Genomic DNA, 18,646 nt, shown 5'->3' on the forward strand with positions numbered 1-18,646 from the left:
AAAAAAAATGAATCTGGACACGTGCCAAAATCCCTGAGTTCAGTGTGTAGTCTCATTCGATTCCAATTTTAGAATATCCCAGTATTTCATTTGCATTTCCGCTTGCATTAGAGTTTCCGTGCATGATGAATCTCAAACCTTGCCGTAATTGAATGTAAATTGGTGCAATAAAAGGAATGCCCTGAATCGACGATTTTTATTTAGGCCCATAAAAGTAGGCTATGCAGATGGGCTTTGGGTCGGAATTTAAATCATTTCAGGTGAAGTTTTACTTTAGCAATAAAAAAAACTTAAAGGGATTGTTAAACAACTTTTTTAAATAATACATTAACTGTACTTACCATTCTTTTTAACAAAGAACAAAACATATAATACTAAACCATTAAGTTTATAATTTGCTTAAGATACTTTACTCACGGTTATACTTATATTGTGTACGTTCAAATCAGCATACCCAATATGTTAAAATGTGTATTTATTAAATTTACAACTAAATTAAAAGACCGAAAAATGCATTAAGCTTGTCCTCTTGTTAAGCCTACTCCATCAACCCTTGACCGAAATCCAAAAACCCTTCTTGGGTTGACAGCCTTTCGGAGGCGGAATAACGACTTTAAAAGCTTCTCTAAATTTCAACATTTTCATTATGCCAAAGGGACACACATGAATTCATTTAAATATAGGTATATACAAACCGCCGAGCTGACCGCAAATGGGAAACGTCTTTTGGTCAGCCATCCTCATACCCCCCAAATCATACCCTTTTCAATGCAAAATGAGAACTAATTTGAATAATTTACTTTCGCTGAACACGGTCAGCAAGAACATGAAGAGCAGAAACAACATTAATTAAAATGAATGGCGGAGCGAAAAACTCAAAGGCCCCAAAAAATAAAACAGGGGACTTGTAGAACAACCTGTTAATCAGATGATGTAGCCGCCGGTTCCATCGGGCTAATTTCATGTTCTCAGGATTAACAGTACACCAAACTTATAGTGGCCACCGAAAGCGGTTCGCCACTGCGCTTCTAATGCAAAGCTAATTTGGGGCAGGGTACACTGAAAAATAAGTATTTTATCTCAATAAAATTCTGTAAAAATAGGGAGTACTTTCCACACATTTTCTTAATTCATGGTTTCAACAAGGAGACATTGCGTATACGCAACGTTGGCAGTACTGGGCCATTTTATTTGGCATATTTTTATTCATGATAATCCTTAAAAAAATAGTAATACTCGAAATACTATTATAAATTTTATATATTATAATAATAATACAATTCTTAAAATTTAAAATTCAGTCTAAAAAATACATAAAATCATATATTCTAACTAATAATTATCTTTTTTGGACAGTGTGCACTGGGGAAGTACCGCAGACTGACCGGTGGACTGGCACTGGCATAGATTTAGAATTTTTGCGAGGGAACTGATGCTGGACACAATGCTTTAATCAACCGCAAATGCAATGAGCGTTGCAGCTGCTGTTAATTAGCGTTTGTGTGTTCCATGTGCAAAAGCTGGCGAGGCACGCAAAATCCGAGCGATTGCCAAGAAGAAAATGTCACACGTAGTCAGATTATGTGGTCGATTTAGTGACTGTGGCTTCTGTGGCGGCAACTTGGCCAAAATATGAGTAAGCATTTATTTAAATAAAATAAAATATATACAAAAATGCTTTGGCATTGACCGTCCAGCTACACTTTTTGAAGCAAATCAAGCACAGGTGATTAAAATAATGAAATGTCCAATTAACCATGCCTACTTAATTATGCACATAAAATTCCATTTTTTGTATACCTCGTTCCATTTATGAGAAATGATTTATCCATTAGAGCAATTAATGAAATGATAATTTGATGTATATTATTAAAGCTTAAGAAGCTTTTCAAAAAGCACTTAATTATGAACTGATTTTAATTAATGAGTAATTATAAGATCGTTTAACGGACTGACAAAAAAATCATAAAAAAAGAATTTTAACTAAGAACAAAATTTAAATTATTAAATATTCTCAATATTATATTTTTACAGATTTTTTATTGAAAATATGGCTCATTAACATATTATAAATTCTGTGTTATATTTTAAGCAAACCATTTCCGCAAATGTTTTGCGGTCCATAACGAATGCAAGGCAAGCAATTAAATAAGAATTTATGTTTAACCAATTCCCTGTGGTCAGCTCTTTAAGGCCCAAATAAATGAAGAAATATGTACACAACCGGGCAGAGGGATATTTTTATATTTGTGGATGCCTGTCTGTGTACGCACAACTCCATTCAGTATACACGGCTGACCCTCGGCAAAATTAAATTTTGATATGGGTCTATTTATTTGGCAGTCACACGAGAAACAAGAAAAAAACTTTTGTGACTCTTGTCCGTAATGCAAATGCATGTGAACCGATCCGAGCAATGTCTGGGTTCTTAGCTACCTATAAACTGGATTTGTTGACACCGCCCAACAAAAAAACCACATACTCACGTCGAGAACTTTTTAAATATGCATGAGCACCTTTTTTCACCGATGGGCTGGCCATACCCGGCGTATACTTGATAACAGATATCTCCTTTCAGCGCCACAGAAAACAATGCCAAGAGCAAGATGAATGGGGTCAGTATAGACTTTGGAAGCAGACTCTGACCCAAAGCACTTCAGTCGGTGAGTTTTTTCACATAGAAAACAAAATTTATGGCACCTCATGGTCAAAAACAAGAGAGCCTGCCAAGAAGTGAACACCTTGAATTACGACTAATTGAATCGCACCCACATCCATACCTGAATTTAATCTAAACCGGAACTTGAATGTGGTTATCCTAGGCCTCGTCACTTTCTTTAGTGACATGTCTACCAATTTAGGACACGTATTTCTTAATTTAAGCAGTTTGTTAAACTGCAAATATATTGACCACATATAGTATAGTACATATAGTAGACCCAGCTTGTGCAGACACTCTTTTGTACTAAAATTAAGTGGAAAAAGTGTCTGACCACCAGTTCCAAATAAATACGGAACCCCCTTTGAGATAGTACCAAAGTGCAAGTACACCGAAACTAATTTCAGTTATATAAGGATTTAAAAAGGATTCTATAAAACTCACTTGAGGGTATATATTTATATATATATATATATTATAACGACCTCTTTAAAATACAAAAATATAAGGTTACTATTATTTTTTAGCGATAATAATATTAAAGTTTTTTATTACAACATTTTGTCAGCTCAGTATACTTCCACCTTGAACATTTAAGGCTACCAAAAGATCCAGTTTTTTTCCTTTGTGTCGTATGTGAATGTTTGTCCTCGCTGTTGGCATGCCTACAGGGGTGTTGTAGACTCCTGCCGTCAAGTAAATGGAAATTGAACGTGCAAAAGGAGCAACTGGTTGGGCATCCAGCTAACCAGGCACCTATGTGTGTCCACCTGTTAGGATGTCTTTCCCCACATTGTTCGTAAAGCAGCCGTTCCACAGAACTTCTGCAGGACTTCAAAGGAACACTACAGGTATCCCGCTGATTGGCATGCACGAGCTGCACTTGGCGGTGGGCGTGGAGTCCAGCTGTCGATTTCAACCCGCTCACACCTGGACGATTCCTGAGGAATTCCGATTGTCATTCGTCACTCGGAAAAAATATGTTAAATAATAGATACATAGGTAAATAATAAATAAAATAAAAAAGTTTAACATTTCATATCTATTTTGTTATTATTATTCATAAGTTGAACATATAAACGTTTTTAAATTGTTTTATAAACTACACACACATTTTTTTATGGTTATTAAATAAATATCTAAGGAAAGAGACCGAAAATAATTACTTTTTTTGATTTGTGTTTTTTAAGTGCAATATTTTCGTAACTCGGATGACAAATTCGATTGTATATTTGTCTTTCAAGCGTTATACATATTTTAAAATATTTTTACAAATTAAATTTTACTCTTAGTGTATTTTTATCGGAGCTCGGAATCGAGAGTGGCGCGTGCGATGATCAAAGGCTTGTAATGAATGTCAGGTGGTGTTGTGTTAATTTTAAATGCTGCTCCTAGCCACGATGGGGATGCAGGCACGGGCACAAGGACAAGCACACCTGCCGGAAAAGTTTCTGTTGATTTAATTTACTTTTTTAGAATTTATGTTTGTGTTCCTGCTGCGTGTGTTTATTGTGTGTGCTTTTTTTCAAAATTGCCATACAAAGCAGACGTGCAAAATGTTTCGAAAGTTGCATGCGGTGTTGAGTTGGCTGCTTGTTTGTTCTTTCTGGCGTTGTTACGCCTGTCTGCCGTTTCGCTTTTGAAGTCTCCAATGGCTTCTACATCTACGGCGAGAAACTTGGGAATTTCAAAGAAAATGGAAATTAAATGAACTTGAAATTCTGAGCAGCTTAGACTTGAAAATCGTACCAAGACTCACTCCCAAGTCACGGAGACAATGGATAGGATTTTTATTTGCGCGATTGACTTTGTAAAGCTTGAAACATATTCCAAAGAACTTTTAAAAATATTTTTAAAGAAACATTTAATCTTTTTAACAAAACAACACTTTATTATTTTTCTTTTCTGCGATGAAAACGTAAAAAATATAACTCAGCTTACTTCCAAGTTTTCAAATCATAAATCCAAAATTAACTGCGTATAACCATTAGGACACTCACGTCGTCTATCGCGTTTTGAATACTATATTTGGTGCCTAAAAAGATAAAAATGTATGAGTACTCTCTATAGTAGGTTACTGCTGTAAAATCTTACCCTTATCTATTTCTATCATGTCGCCAACACGTAGAGTAGCATGCACTTCCTCCTCTTCGCCTTCGGACTGGGTCTGCACGGCAAACTCTCCAAATTGCACAATGAATTTCTAAAAAACGTAATAGGTTCATAAAACTGAAAGCTAGAAATTGAAGAAACCTCTTTACTACTCACCAGAGGATGGACTTTGGCGCGCTTTTTGTTGCGAGTCTGGTGGGGCTGGAATCGCATATAGCCCAACGTTGCCTTTTCCTTCGTATTGTAGAAAGCGTAGTCAATGCCATCTACCTGGGTGAAAACCAATTCATTTGCAGTAGCTGCAAGGACAAGAACATAATTGCTATTAAATATATTTACCATAATGGCAATTATGTATACTTACAGACACTCGCGTTTTCATCCGACATGCCAGGAGTAGGTTGGAAATCGCGAACGCCTCGGAGCCAGTGCATGAGCTGAATGGAGGCTTCCTCCTGCTCGTCTCTGAGAGGAGTTGCCGGTGGCACATTGGGCTCTGGGTCGGGGTCGGGCTCGGGCTCCGGCTCCGTTTCCGGGTCGTGATCGTTTCTGAAGGGAGTTACGCAAGACGCCATGGCCTCTTCCGGCTCAGCATCTGGCTCAGACTGTGTTTCAGTTTGCATAACTTGCGCTTGCCTCTTGGGTCGCCCTCTTTTCTTGGCAACCTTTTCAACCACTGTTTGCACCGCCGCTGGCGCCGTATCCTCCCACGCCAAGGGACTGATGCCAAGAGATTCCGAGTCCGGTATTGCCTCTGGCCCTTTTTCGGCATTTCGTGGGGTACTGCTGCACAATGGTCCCCGGCTAACCAATAACTTGTCTTCCGTAGCTTTCTTCGTTTTTTCGACACTGGCTTTCTTCGTTTTACTCAAATTTGCTTTTTTACCTTTCGAGTTTTGGCTAGGAGGCTGTGCGATGTCACGCATGAAGCCAAACTGCGTAGGATCCATAGTATGGCACCAACTCATCTGAAGTGGCACTTGACCTCGCTTGGAACGCCTAATGCCGGCTAATGAGCAGAAAATATAAATAGAGCTATAAAATCTTAACATCAGTATATATACTCACAGGTATCGTCCAAATTCACCGGAACTTTCGACAGCTTTAACTTGTCTACCTCAGACTTGTGTTTCTTGTATCTCGCACGTGGTGCCGGTGCCACTGGTTTCTTAAACACCACATCATCGTTCGAAACATCTTTTGACTGATTCTTTTCCATTCTTTGACTACGATGCAGAGCTTCCAGAGCCGCTCGACTTGTGCTGGGCACATCATCTTCGTCCATAGATGCCTCATGGACAGGCAGATTTTTGCTGCTCACATCACTTGACTTTGGAGCTGGCGGAGGAGTGGGAGTGTTTACGCGTAGGGATTCCATTTGTTCCGATTTCTCGATAATTTCTTTCTCTTGTGTGGTTGGATCAGCGTTTATTTCTTCATCAGCTCCAGGTCTTTTGCGGTTATTTGAGAGATTATGGGACTTAGATGACAGATTGGGTAACTGATCAACCTCTTGGCTTCTTGATACAATTTGATGATTACGTTTCTTTTTGCTAGATGAAGTTTCACTGGCACTTGGTGTCGATTCCGGAGCTACATCATTGGGACCTTCAATACATTCTAATGTAAGTGGTACCACTTCATCCTGCTGCGTCTTTGTTTTAGAAAGTTTTTTCTTCTGAGATTCTTTGCCACTGCCCCGCGACTTTATCACTTGATCTTCACTGGAAACCCGTTCCTCGTCTTCGACATCGTCCGCAGTGTTTGGAGATGGAACGACTCCGCTCTTCCTCGCCTTTTGTACACTTGGCTTAAGGTTGTCTGATTTTGTTCTTGTTCTCCTCAACCTCCGGCTGTCGCCGTTGCCATTTTCCAGGGGCTCCGGTGGTTCATTATGTTCTAGTTTGTCCTCCATATCCCGATTCGTCGTGTTGTACTCAGCAGTTTTTCTTGTATTTTTCAGCGACTTCCTTGGTGGCTCATCGTTACGATCCTGTTCCTCTTCATCTTCGTTTTCCGGTGGGTTAATATATTCAAGTGGAGGTGGTACCACTGAGTCTTTTTTAGTCTTTTGTCCACTCTGTCTTGGCTGCAAACTAAGCTCCGGTTTTTTTGATGTTTCGTCATTTCCATTTTGTTCCTCGACTCCTTCGTTCTCCTGTTGTTCAATATATTCAAATGGAGGTGGAACCAGCTCGTTCACTTTCGTCTTTCGTCGAATCGACTGCTGTGATGGTCTGGCTGTGCCAATTCTTGGTTGCTCATCGTCTTTACTTTGTTCATTGTACTCCGGTGGAGGAGGAACCAGATTGTCTTTTTGACTTTTTCGTCCAATTGTGCTTCTGTTTTGTGTATTTACTAAATACTCTGGAGGCGGTGGTGCAATTTCAATGCTATCATTGTTCCCTGTATTATGAAACTCTGGAGGAGCAGCCATCACGACATCATCGAAATCGAATCTAGTGCTGCGGCGCAGATTTTGCATCGATTGCGAATAGCGCAGAGAAGCGGGAGGAGGCGGAACAATTTGAATACTTTTACTCAGCCTTGGCAGCTTAACCGGCGATGACGAATCATAATCTTCAACGTTCGAGTCTCCCTTTGTGTAAAGACTTCGTTTGCCTTCCCTGGACAATTTCCGTCGAATTTCCATAGTATTGGAGAGGCCCAAATAGTTCTTTAGCTCCGTCGTCTGCAGAGTAAAATCGAGAGGGATATTTTAATGAACTTCATTTATGCTTCATTTATTTATTTCCTAAGACAACTCACCATTGGAGGATCCCGTCGGTTAGAGCGCGGTCGGCCCCTCTTCGATCGTTCACTGCTTCTTCTTATATTACTACGGGTTCTTCGCGTAACCTGCAAATACTCCTCCTCTGAATCGGAATCAGAGGATGGTTTCCTGGGCAATCCGTCGCGCTCGTCCATCATATTTCTCCGCATCAGTTCCTGCTGAATAAGCATCTCCGAACGGCGCTTGTGCCCATTTAAAGGAACCACCTCGTCCGAGATGCGCTTGCGCAGATCCAAAATCTCATAGTTGCTCATGCGGGCCAGTTCGTTGGCGAACTGCTCGCCATTAATGGGAGCACTGGGGGCCTTGTTCAGCGGTACTGTTGTCATACGGGGCCTAGTCTTCTTTGCATTGTCCGACCGGTGTAGGTTAAGCAGGTGCATGGAACTCTCCTTAGTTTCGGCAGTAACTCGAACCCGATTGCTATTGCGCAAGCGTCGCTGGCGAGTTGTGTTGCCGCCCGGCGGGGCTAGATTCAATGCCGCTGAGCTAGGCTGTTCGTCACTTTCGTCGTCGGTCATAATGGCGTCTACATTTTCTACGACCGGCAAAGTTTGGTCTTTCGGTTTCGGGGAAGGAGCGGCTTCAAAGTTTGTAGCGGAAGATACCGGTTGGGAAAATGACCTGAGTGGAGATGTCGGAGGAGTTTCTACCTGGACAGAATTCCGCCTTACACTCTGATTTGGATTCGTTGTGTTTATCACCACAATTGGGCCGCTGGCATTCCGCGACAGAGTCTGGACCAGGTCTCCCAGATCCTGTGGCTGAGTTTCCGGCACCACGAACTCCGGTTGTGGCTGCGATTGCCAGGTAGGTTCATGACTCGGTCGTTGTGGTGTGTCGGGCACTGTTACTTCTTGATTCGTACGCTTTAACTTCACCACTGGTGATTTGATGATTGATTCACAGCGATTAGAAGGTGAAAGCAGCAACTGTCCCGGAGCTGGACCTTTTTCCATGGTGTAAGTACGTCGCAAACTTGCCACAGATTGTGAAGGCGGGGTCGAGGGACGCGAGTACGGTGCCCGACCAGTATATTCCAGCTGCAGGACATTGTTGTAAAAGGAATTCTGCCGTTCCTTGCAGATTTGTTCAATTTCAGCGGCGAGAATGGATGTCCTGGAGGGGGACTTCACCTCTGGCGGTAGAGATTTTTCCGCTGGCTTTTCTGCTGGCTTCTCGGGCTGCACCGCCGGCTTTTCAACTGGCTCTTTTTGTTTGTCTGCTGGGTTTCCGGCAGTTTTCGCATCATCCTGTTTAGGTTTCTCTGCGCAGGGTGTGCTGCTTATTTCTGGGACCTAAAAGATTCGATTTTAGATAAGATTAACCCTTTTCTGGAGATGTGTGGCACCTACAAAATTTACGGGACTGGATAGGCTGCGGGTCAAGTTGATGGCCTCTTCGAACTCAGGGAGCAGTTGGCGTCCGCAGCTTCGGGATCGCCGGCGGATGGCATGTCGGCGTAGCTTGTCGGAGCCCGGAATATTTCCGCTGCGGCGCAAGGATCGTCGATGATTGGGCGACAAAGTGGGCGAGGTGTTGGGCGGCGGCTGATTCTCATTGGATGCCTGGTCCACAGGCGGCTTATTGGGTTGCTCGGGGGCGGCATCGGATGTAGTGGTCAACTCCCGCAGTACTGTAGGCTGTACTTCTGGTACCTTGGCCTTGGGCTTGGTCTTCTTGATGAGTGGCGCCTCAAAATCCAAGTCAAAGTCGAGCTTGAAGTTACCAAAGAGATTGCCGTTCTGTGGCGGCTTGTTCTCGGCCAACTTGCGCAGCATGAAGGCGGCGAAGCGCTCCTTGTCCTTTACCGGCTGGCTGAGGATCTCGTCCAGCTCCAGAGTGTCATCATTCTGGGGCTTCGACCTGAAAATAGTTGGGTGTACTCCGCGTTAGTATGATTTTCTGCATGGTCTCCTGTAACCCATGATCGCCATCTTACATTTTGGCTATGGTCACTTGACCTCTGACGCTTCTTGCATAAATTACTACACTTAAACACAACTTATTTCACTAATTTCACACAAAAATTCTAAATTAATCAAAAGATGCGACGCTATTCTATTGGTGTTGCCAGAAACCTTTAAAGACGCGCCTAAGTCCGGTGTTGCCAGATTGTTGAACTGACAGGGCTGTCCAACATTTAAAAAAACAGTTAAAAGTAGCTATAAATAGCTAAAACGTACCTGTTTTCATTTTCATTGGCAGTTTAATAAATATTACATATGTATCTAAAAAATCGAAACTATTTTTAAAACAAATAATTACATTTTAAACAGTTTTAATTTGTTTAAAATTATTAACAAAGTGTTAGTCGTTATAAAAAGTCTTCAAAAATCCATGATTTCCAATTGGAATGTTTAATTAACACTATAAAACATGTATATAAAAACGTGTTAAGCTTAGATTGTTAACAATATTCAAAGTTAAATTTAGTCTGATGTCATTTGATTTCAAGAAAGCGTATTGTTTATTTATTAATTCACATTTCGACCCTCTGGCAACGTCTTAAATACCGTATTTTCCGGCTAAAAATACTAAATATTGAAATGGCGGTGTTTTGTTGACATAGAAAAACTTTTAAAGCTAAATTATCAGATTTTCAGGGTTTAAGACCCTGCGTGATCGGCTCGAGGAGAAGCACAGGGATCTCCAGCGCAGACAAGGTCTAATGGTAAGGCAGGGATTGAGGTACTAATTATCCTTTAAATTTAGATGCAGAATGACTTTATGGACCACAACATTCTGGTCTACTTCACGGAGAAGGGTAACGAATGCACTTCCGAGAAGGGCAACGAAGCAGCCCCGAAGGCGGGCAACGACATCACGGCATAGGTTATAAGAGTGTGTTATTTATTAATGTGTTTTATAGTTATTCGAATGTTTAAGTCAGCACATATGGTCCAGGTTAGAGATTCAGTGTGATCATTTGAACTTCTTGCCGCCCTTCCTCGCCGCAGGAGCATCCACCGTGGGCACCTGGATGGAGTAGTACTTTGTGGAGATCCTGTTCAGGAAGTAGAGACCAACCATGGAGAACAGGACACTGGTGGTGGCGCATACGCGATGCACGATTCCCGCGGCGGCCACAGTGAGTGAGAGGCAAAAGAGGATCTCCGGCAGCAGCTTGGCCTGGAAGTCCTGGCCAAATATTATCATCTCCGCGTTGGAGACGCATGTGAGGCTTAGGATGAACAGCCAGGAGAAGAGGTATCCGCCCAAAAGCACCTTCAGCTGCGAGTCGTTAAACCAGTCCGAGCAGAATCGCAGTGTGGCGAAGAGGACGACGCTCAGGAGTCCCGAGATAATGGAGGACACCAGGGTGCTCTTGCTGCTCATCGAGGCGGCTGGAAAGGATCGGGTTTTGGTTTCTGTTGGCAGCTATTTCCCTGCATTTGCTTACACATATTTTCTTTTTTCTACCAGCCGGCGTCTTTCATGTACGTGTTAAATATCGATACCCTTGCAGCTATTTGTTTGTTATTATCGATACTTTTACTATGCTATCCATTTTATAAGGAATGTTTAAAAATAATTTGCCATATCATTAGCGAGATAGAAAATATTAAACATCAAACGTACCTTGTCATTAATCTAAAATTAAACTTTAAATATTTTCCCCACTATCGATACATTTAAACGATTATTGACTTGATGTGGCAAGGCTGCGGCTTTCGTGGTGAATGGTACACCGAGCAATAACATTGCATTTAAGCACAATTTTTATAAATTATAAATAAAAGACACCCTCAAGATGTCTTCCCTGCTGAAAGTAGCCACCAGGACAATCGGGAGTTCCATCATTCAAGTGCGCGGCGTGGCCACCACAACGCCCAGGCAGATAAAAGAAAGTGAGTTCCACAGACCTCCATGGGGTGTTTCATAACCCCTCCGAAGAGAAATAGTACAAAAACTAATGGATTTCTTGCTTTAAATACCACTTCCAGTCCAGGAGAAGCAAGAGAATAATGTGAAGATCTTCGAGGGCGTTAATGTGGAGTCACCGCGTGCCGACCTCATGCTCAAATCCGCCTGCCAGACCAAATTCTGCCCGGAGTGCACTCTGGGCCTGGACATCAAGCACACGGATGTGCTTATCCTGTCGCAGTACGTCCGCTCCGACGGCTGCATGCTGCCCAGGCGGATCACCGGATTGTGCCACCGGCAGCAGAAGAAGATGGGCACCCTGGTGACCATGGCCCAGAAGGCGGGACTGATGCCCAACCTGGCGCCCGAGTGGAGCAAAAAGGATCCCAAGAAGCGATTCGGTTGGCGCAAGTTCAACAAGTACTTCCTGGAGTCCACAATTAAATACTAGTGTTAAATGCAATAAATGTGTTAATAGAGGTACTTCTTCAGTTGATTAGGATTACAACTGGCCTTAAATTCTCTGGGAGTTCATGTGTTATTATGGTTTTAAATCGAGTAATGTAAAATAAGGCCATTTATAATTACAACTAAAAAGAATTGTTTTTAAATTTAAAAACAAAGTGTGCTGGATTTTTTAGCTAATCCAATTTGGCCACACTGATAGCGTCACTTTGTTTATAATTTCTTTGTTCCCGCAATTTTTCAAAGCTTCTTTCCTTGCACAATGAGTTTTTTGAGCAATAGCGGCACGGTTCATGTGGAAGTTCGCGTAAAAAACGAATTGTAAGTACAGCCTGTTTTATAATGGAATAATATTTAATTACAAACCTTTTTGCAGTCGACTTAGTGAAATTCGCAACAGTCTAGAGCGGGCCTTGTTGGCTTATTTTCATTCGGCCAGCAGTTTACCCAGAAATTTGGCATTCGTGCCGGACATCATTCAAATTCAGCGTCAATACTTGGAGAGCGTGCTCCTGGAGCGCGACAACGGCGACGGCCAGGCATGGCAGAACACCGAGATCAAGTACCGCTTCCATTTCTATATGACCCAGCGGGTGGAGGCAACTGGTGGACTTTTCCCAGCGGGAGGTAGTGGGGACTCGGATGACATCGACAGCGTCGTTTCGGCCAATCATGTCCTCCTGCCAGCCGTTCAGTTTGTGGGCCTGTGGGAGAACCTCATCTACGAGACCGGTCTAAAGGAGAAGGTAAGGGGAGCTTTAAGTGTATATAGATACCAGCATGAATCAATTTTACAAATCTTCTCCAGCTCCTGAAATTTGCCCTGTCGGCACTCACGTTCTCGCAGCACCGCGTAGACATGAATGTGATCGCCTGCAACCGACTGCTACTGCTCCATGGACCACCGGGAACGGGAAAGACGAGCCTTTGCAAGGCCTTGGCCCAGAAGTTGGCCATTCGGACCCAAGGAAGCTATGCGTACACCCACCTGGTGGAGATCAACAGCCACAGCCTGTTCTCTAAGTGGTTCTCGGAGAGTGGCAAACTGGTGGCGCGCCTGTTCTCGAAGATCTCGGAACTAGTGGCGGATCGCAATAATCTGGTCTGCGTTCTTATTGACGAGGTGGAGTCACTGGCCTACGCCAGGAGTGCCATGTCTAGTAACGAGCCCAGAGATGCCATGCGGGTGGTGAACGCGGTGCTGACTCAGCTGGATGACATCAAGGCCTGTCCCAACGTACTCATCCTGGCCACCTCCAATCTGGCTCAAAGCATTGACCTGGCCTTCCTGGATCGCGCCGACATGCGGCTGTTTATTGGGTACCCCGGTATGCCCGCTATTCGAGCCATATACAAGGGCATGCTGGCTGAGCTTATGACGGCAAGAGTTCTGCAGCGCGAGGCCTTGGAGGCGGAGGACGCCGAGGAGGGACTTCTGACCCAATTGGCTGAGCGGAGCATTGGACTAAGTGGCCGTACGCTGCGAAAGCTGCCTCTTTTGGCACATGCCCAGTACACCAGCAGCGATCTCTTCGAACTGGACCAGAAGATCAGCCTGTCTGACTTTCTAGACGCCATGCTGGAGGCTTTGGAGCAGCATTTGGCCGAACAACGCCTCTTGAAAATCGAGTCCTTGGAGGAGCTCTAAAGGAACAGCAAAGCTCACGAAAAAATGCATTTACTACACCTATTCTAAGTCCATCAAATGCGATACTTTGTAAACTTCAATTTGCTGCTATGAAAAACAATCCGGAGCAGAGGCACGGGTCCAATCCCTATTCTGTTTGCTGCCTCGTTTCATTTGCACACGACACAGAGATTTTCCCCATTTCTTTATCCGGCTTTTGATGTGAAAATCAAGCGTGAAATCTTGTTATTTGCTTGCAAGCCCCCACATCCACATCCACTGCCCTTTCCAACATCCACATCGATATGCACGGACATCGGACCCTACGCAATCTCAGCACTTTTGCCTTGCCTGTCCTGTCCTTCACATTCGAGTGTAGGAGCACTCTCAAGTCCGGCACAAATCGAAGCTATTGGATGCTGGTGGCACTCCTGCAGGATGAAGGGGTGAGTTTGGTGGTTAAGGACACCAAGTTATTGCAGGGGGGCAAGTGACGACTAATCAAATTTTTTGACGATTTGATTCTGTGTTGATGCTGCCTGTTGATCCGTATCATCCGTTTTGAAGCCACTCAGTCAATTGCAGTCGTTGCATTAGCTTAGTCGGAAAATATGGGAATCTAAAGGGTGGAGTGTAAATCCAACAGCCTGATTGAATTTCCCCATAAAATAGATGCCATTTTGTCCGCACACTGAACCTTATGTTTGGTTGAAAAGGACTTTTAATTCCTTGGTAATGATAAAATCCAACTAAAAATGAAATAACTGGAAGGTGCTATCAAAGGTATGGTAATTACATTAAAGTCAGTGTTTCTAAATGGGTTTATAAGAACACAGATTCAATATTTATTTAAATTCATATAAGTAAGACTCATGAGGGTGTAAATACTCCCTCGGTCCTCAAAGCGGTGTTGTTGTTGGGTGGCTTTAATTAAATCAGGACAAATACCCACCATTGGATTTGCTCAATGAAGCAAGCAGTAAGGAGTCTGGGGATAGGTGGCATCAATAAACCGAAAGACAGTAAAAATAGACAAGTAGGGGCGCCATCGAATTATGTGAACGAATAGCTGCAAGGCTAATAAAATGTAGATGTGCTATTCGGAGTGGGGGAGTGCGATAAAACAGATTCCTGTTGATGAAAATGTGATGCCATCCTCATGGGTGATTCCGCCCATTGTCCTCCTGCCCGGGCATATAAAATATACGGGGTTTATTAGCCACATGGTTACGGAACCACCTCAGTATCTAAATGGGAGACGGCAAAAATAACCTGAAAAGCACTACTTAATATATTAAGAGTTAGGATAGCTTTCTTTATTTTTATACTTGTCACATATATTCGGAGAGATAAATTAGGTTTTTAATGATAAAGGAAGTTTGTTGACCTAGTTCAGATATACCCTTTTTAAATCATTTTAAAATAGGGGAAATCGTATCCTTGAGGCGAGAAAAGTTTCCAACTCATCTGGCATTCGGTTGTTGATTTTTACATTCTATGGTAGAACGCGTTGTTTGTCTGTTCCACTCGTGTGTTACAAGTATCTATATTTATTGTTTAACGTTTTATTTCAGCAGCAAGGACTACGATTCCAGCTATGTTCAAATGGGCTTTGAATGCGGCATCCATTGGGTTTTGCCTGGTACCATTTTGCTCTCCGTCTGCTGGTTTTGTCTGTGCCAACAATTGAATACAAGTACAAAGAGGTAAATAAACATCCAAAATCATCGCCATTCTATGCTGCAGGATATCAGCAGTCTAACATTATAGAGGGCTTCAAATTGAAGGTAAATTCTAATTGATTTTTAAATTTAAAGATATTTACTAGGAACTGTAGTTCAATTTCGAACCCTTGATGGAAAACTAATGGTTATCTAGTATAGAAATATATAGAAAGGCTGTATAATGGTAGCATGTTTTCTTCTTTGAGTAGAGCGATTCCGCATAAAGCTCAATATAAATATATAACATTTTTCGGTCGATTGCAGTTCCCCAAAATGTACCATGTAGCATCCTTCTGGAACCCCCCGGAACAGACCCTCCGGAAGTTCCTCCCCCGCACAATCATGCAGTTGCATGGAGAATTGAACCATTGATGGTTACGTTTATTTATGTTTTCCTTGCTCTGTGTGTGTGTGTGCGAAGCCTGTAAGCAGCATTTTGCAATTGCATTTCAGCAATATGGAAAATTCCCATTGTTATCCAATGCGACTGCTGCCGATATTGTTGTTGCTCCTGTTATTGTTGCTTGGGAGCAATTGTTTCTTGTTTATTGTTTGGATTTGTAAGCTTACCGTTTTGCGGCGTTAAGAAATTTAAATTTCCATCCGAGCAGTGGTAAATGCTTTAATATTGGCCCAAGCTCTGTCTGAAATTGGAAAACTAAAAACGGAAGCACTTGCCTATTTACATTTGCACAAAATACCTGGGCTTACAATGGGATTGAGAATTTGTGATTGCTGTAAGTCTGGATTAATATTTCATAGGGGTATAAATTGCTGTTTGTAAGGCAATTAATTCTGGACGGAGTATTTGTAAAGCAGAAAGATAAGTTCTACTTTGGGTCCCTTTCTCTGATCAAAATGCAAATAAACATTTCATTAACTATTCGATTTTGTTAGTTAATTAATTACCTTGGATGAACAATATGTTTTTGAGTTTGATTATTTACTTGTGGTTTGAATTTGAAAATGGTTAACCTACGGCAAATCTCAATTCACTGAATTTTTTATTGCAATAAATCAAAATTTAGCAATGCTAAATATCCATAAAAAATCAATTAACACAATAAATATTAATGTGATTTAATCGCAAAAAAATTAATTAAAATTATGAATACATTGTAAATTATGTGCAAAAAAAGCAATATTATTTAATTTAATGGCCTCACAAAAATGTAGTGGAATTTTTTTAATTAATGCCAGACAACTTTTCTGTTAGCTTTTTGATATGTTAATAATATTTTTGGAAGATATGTTAATTTAAAAAGAAGCACATTAATGAATTATTTAAACCCGTTTAATGTTATTTATATTAAAGTTCGACGCAGCTTAGATTTAATTTAAATTTTTGTGGTGGGCCTGGCGCCAGAAAACATCGATTTCGCATATTCCAATATCCAACCCCTCGTTTGCCCACAAATTGCAGCCGCTGCAAAAATATTATCGGCTAAAGGAAACGCGAAATTGTTTAGTTATTGAAAAAAGGGGTCGTTAATTATGTATCTTTGGCCAAGAATTTTCTTTGCCAACTTTCGGCCAAAATAAATATGGAAAATATGGCGAATAAACCCGAGCTAGCCGCACAATATCCGAAAATGGATAGCAGCACAAGATAGTCCTAAATTCAATTTCAGCAGCCACCGACACGCGGTTTTAATATTTTCAAAGTTCACTTTTATGCAAAAATATGGTTAGGAAGAGTCGGATACTATCGCAGGGTGTATGAAAATAGATTGTAAACAGACCCGACACTCTCGGTTCACAACAAGTACATAACTTTAGTATTAGATGTTGGGTTTCTCTTTTCAATCCACGAGAACCACCGTCAAGTAAACGAAGTCAACCCAAGGAACTACACGGACTAAAGCACGCACGTAGCAAATGTTCTCAAAACGAAAAGGATATAAATTGGTACCTTAGAAATTATTTTAAATGAAAACCAATCTATTGTCCTCGAAAAAATCAAGTTTTCTTTTAAGTTTATGTCTTAGATTTCAATACTGAAGGTAGATTTTAGTAGAATGAGATAGATCCAATATCTCAAGATCTATAAACGAAAATAGGTCCTAAACTATAGTTCCAACACTTGACTAAAATTTGCGAATATAAAACTGGGAACCAGTTAAACTCGAGTTTACATTTGTATGGCGGCGTTTCTGTGTGTGTTATTTATGCTTAGAACGTGACTGGAAATATGAAATGCAGCAAATGTGTTTACTTAAATGAAGTGAGTGAAAATTGACAAATACACACAGAGGCACACCCACAAGACGACTAAAATGCAGTGCAAGGGCGGCTCGAATAGGAGTAGGAAAAGGAGGCGTGGCCGGGGTCACATCCGACTAGCGAGCTTAGGGCACATGAGAAATACGCCAAAAATGGCAATGACGCTAATCCCTTGGCCGGCGCAACTCTCACACATACGGGTGCACCAGTACAGTGGGCACTCGTCCAAATCCGATTCTCCAATTCGATTTCTCAAAAAAGGTGACCCAGAAATGCATATCCATGGTTTATAACCATTGTTAATAAATCTTTTCGGATACCAGGTGACCCAGAAAAAGCATATTCATAGTCTATAAACACAAAAATCCCGATTTTAAAATGGGATAACTTTAAAAAATATATTTTAATTTTTTTTTATTATTACTTATAGAAAAGGTGACCCAGAATCGTATTTAAAGGCCATTAGTTTGGGTGCTTTAGTTCCGATATTAAAGTGTGAGTCCTCAAATTGTTTGCGGCTCAAATCTCTCTTAGTATGTATACGTAATATGTATCTAGCAAATTTTTCGTTGTCACTTCTTAAGTTCTTCAATTTCCGAGGTCCGACTGTGGCGCACACTCGAACCAACACACACTGTGCGGAAATATGTCAAATTCAATAACAGCCAAAGTGACGTGCTTCCTGATCCGCACCCCTTGGAAACCCTTGTCCAGGATAAATCTGGCCAAGAAGAAGGAGCAGCTACTGTGGCGCCAAACTCTGGACAATGGCAGCCAACTCTATTTCCCTGCACCCCTCCTTTATGTCCTGCAGCATCCCCATTCTACTGGCCATATAAAAATGTACGATTTCTCTTCATTTGATGAAACGAAATACAATTTCTCAACGAGCAACGCAACTGAACGCAAAAAAGTTGGTTGCAATTGCAATTTTCTTGCCAAATCAGCGCACGCTGCTTGGTATATTGACATTTTTAAAAGCCAATATTTCTCCGACTTGCAGACCCATTGGGTTTCTTTTTCGCGAAGAAGAAACACACACACAAAGTACGTCCAAAGTTGGGTTCGCGAATTAATTTATTTGAGTTCGACAATGTATGTATAAATATAGATTGAATGAGGCCCACGCAAACAAGAATAAAAACTGACACAACTTGAAGGAAGTTTAAATAAAA

General features: G+C 41.6%; 4 protein-coding genes and 1 long non-coding RNA gene across 5 annotated transcripts; 2 read left to right on the forward strand and 3 right to left on the reverse strand.

Moving 5' to 3' along the window:
• Positions 1–2,058: 2,058 nt before the first annotated feature.
• On the reverse strand, positions 2,059–2,941 carry LOC136117161 (uncharacterized). The gene is made up of 3 exons (XR_011604438.1): positions 2,781–2,941; positions 2,483–2,723; positions 2,059–2,432 (listed from the first exon to the last, which is right to left on the reverse strand). It is a non-coding gene; the product is annotated as an uncharacterized lncRNA (long non-coding RNA).
• Positions 2,942–4,522: 1,581 nt separating this feature from the next.
• Positions 4,523–9,663, reverse strand: Cenp-C (Centromeric protein-C). The gene is made up of 8 exons (XM_065866772.2): positions 9,508–9,663; positions 8,921–9,431; positions 7,541–8,863; positions 5,840–7,463; positions 5,136–5,780; positions 4,928–5,070; positions 4,754–4,862; positions 4,523–4,694 (listed from the first exon to the last, which is right to left on the reverse strand). Coding segments are annotated over exons 1-8 (4,422 nt in total). The 5' UTR covers positions 9,510–9,663; the 3' UTR covers positions 4,523–4,629.
• Positions 9,664–10,397: 734 nt separating this feature from the next.
• LOC118877651 (protein KRTCAP2 homolog) lies at positions 10,398–11,121 on the reverse strand. Its single transcript, XM_065866777.2, has 2 exons — positions 10,969–11,121; positions 10,398–10,912 (listed from the first exon to the last, which is right to left on the reverse strand). The coding sequence occupies exons 1-2, from the start codon at positions 10,970–10,972 to the stop codon at positions 10,491–10,493; spliced, it is 426 nt and encodes a 141-aa protein (XP_065722849.2). The 5' UTR covers positions 10,973–11,121; the 3' UTR covers positions 10,398–10,490.
• Positions 11,122–11,229: 108 nt separating this feature from the next.
• mRpS18A (mitochondrial ribosomal protein S18A) lies at positions 11,230–11,915 on the forward strand. Its single transcript, XM_036817083.3, has 2 exons — positions 11,230–11,416; positions 11,513–11,915. The coding sequence occupies exons 1-2, from the start codon at positions 11,320–11,322 to the stop codon at positions 11,881–11,883; spliced, it is 468 nt and encodes a 155-aa protein (XP_036672978.2). The 5' UTR covers positions 11,230–11,319; the 3' UTR covers positions 11,884–11,915.
• A 149-nt stretch (positions 11,916–12,064) lies between these two features.
• On the forward strand, positions 12,065–13,675 carry pch2 (pachytene checkpoint 2 protein). The gene is made up of 3 exons (XM_065866776.2): positions 12,065–12,218; positions 12,274–12,643; positions 12,706–13,675. The coding sequence occupies exons 1-3, from the start codon at positions 12,160–12,162 to the stop codon at positions 13,543–13,545; spliced, it is 1,269 nt and encodes a 422-aa protein (XP_065722848.2). The 5' UTR covers positions 12,065–12,159; the 3' UTR covers positions 13,546–13,675.
• The last annotated feature ends 4,971 nt before the right edge of the window (positions 13,676–18,646 follow it).

The sequence above is a fragment of the Drosophila suzukii genome, chromosome 3 (genome assembly GCF_043229965.1).
Source record: "Drosophila suzukii chromosome 3, CBGP_Dsuzu_IsoJpt1.0, whole genome shotgun sequence".
Taxonomy (NCBI): Eukaryota; Metazoa; Arthropoda; class Insecta; order Diptera; family Drosophilidae; genus Drosophila; species Drosophila suzukii.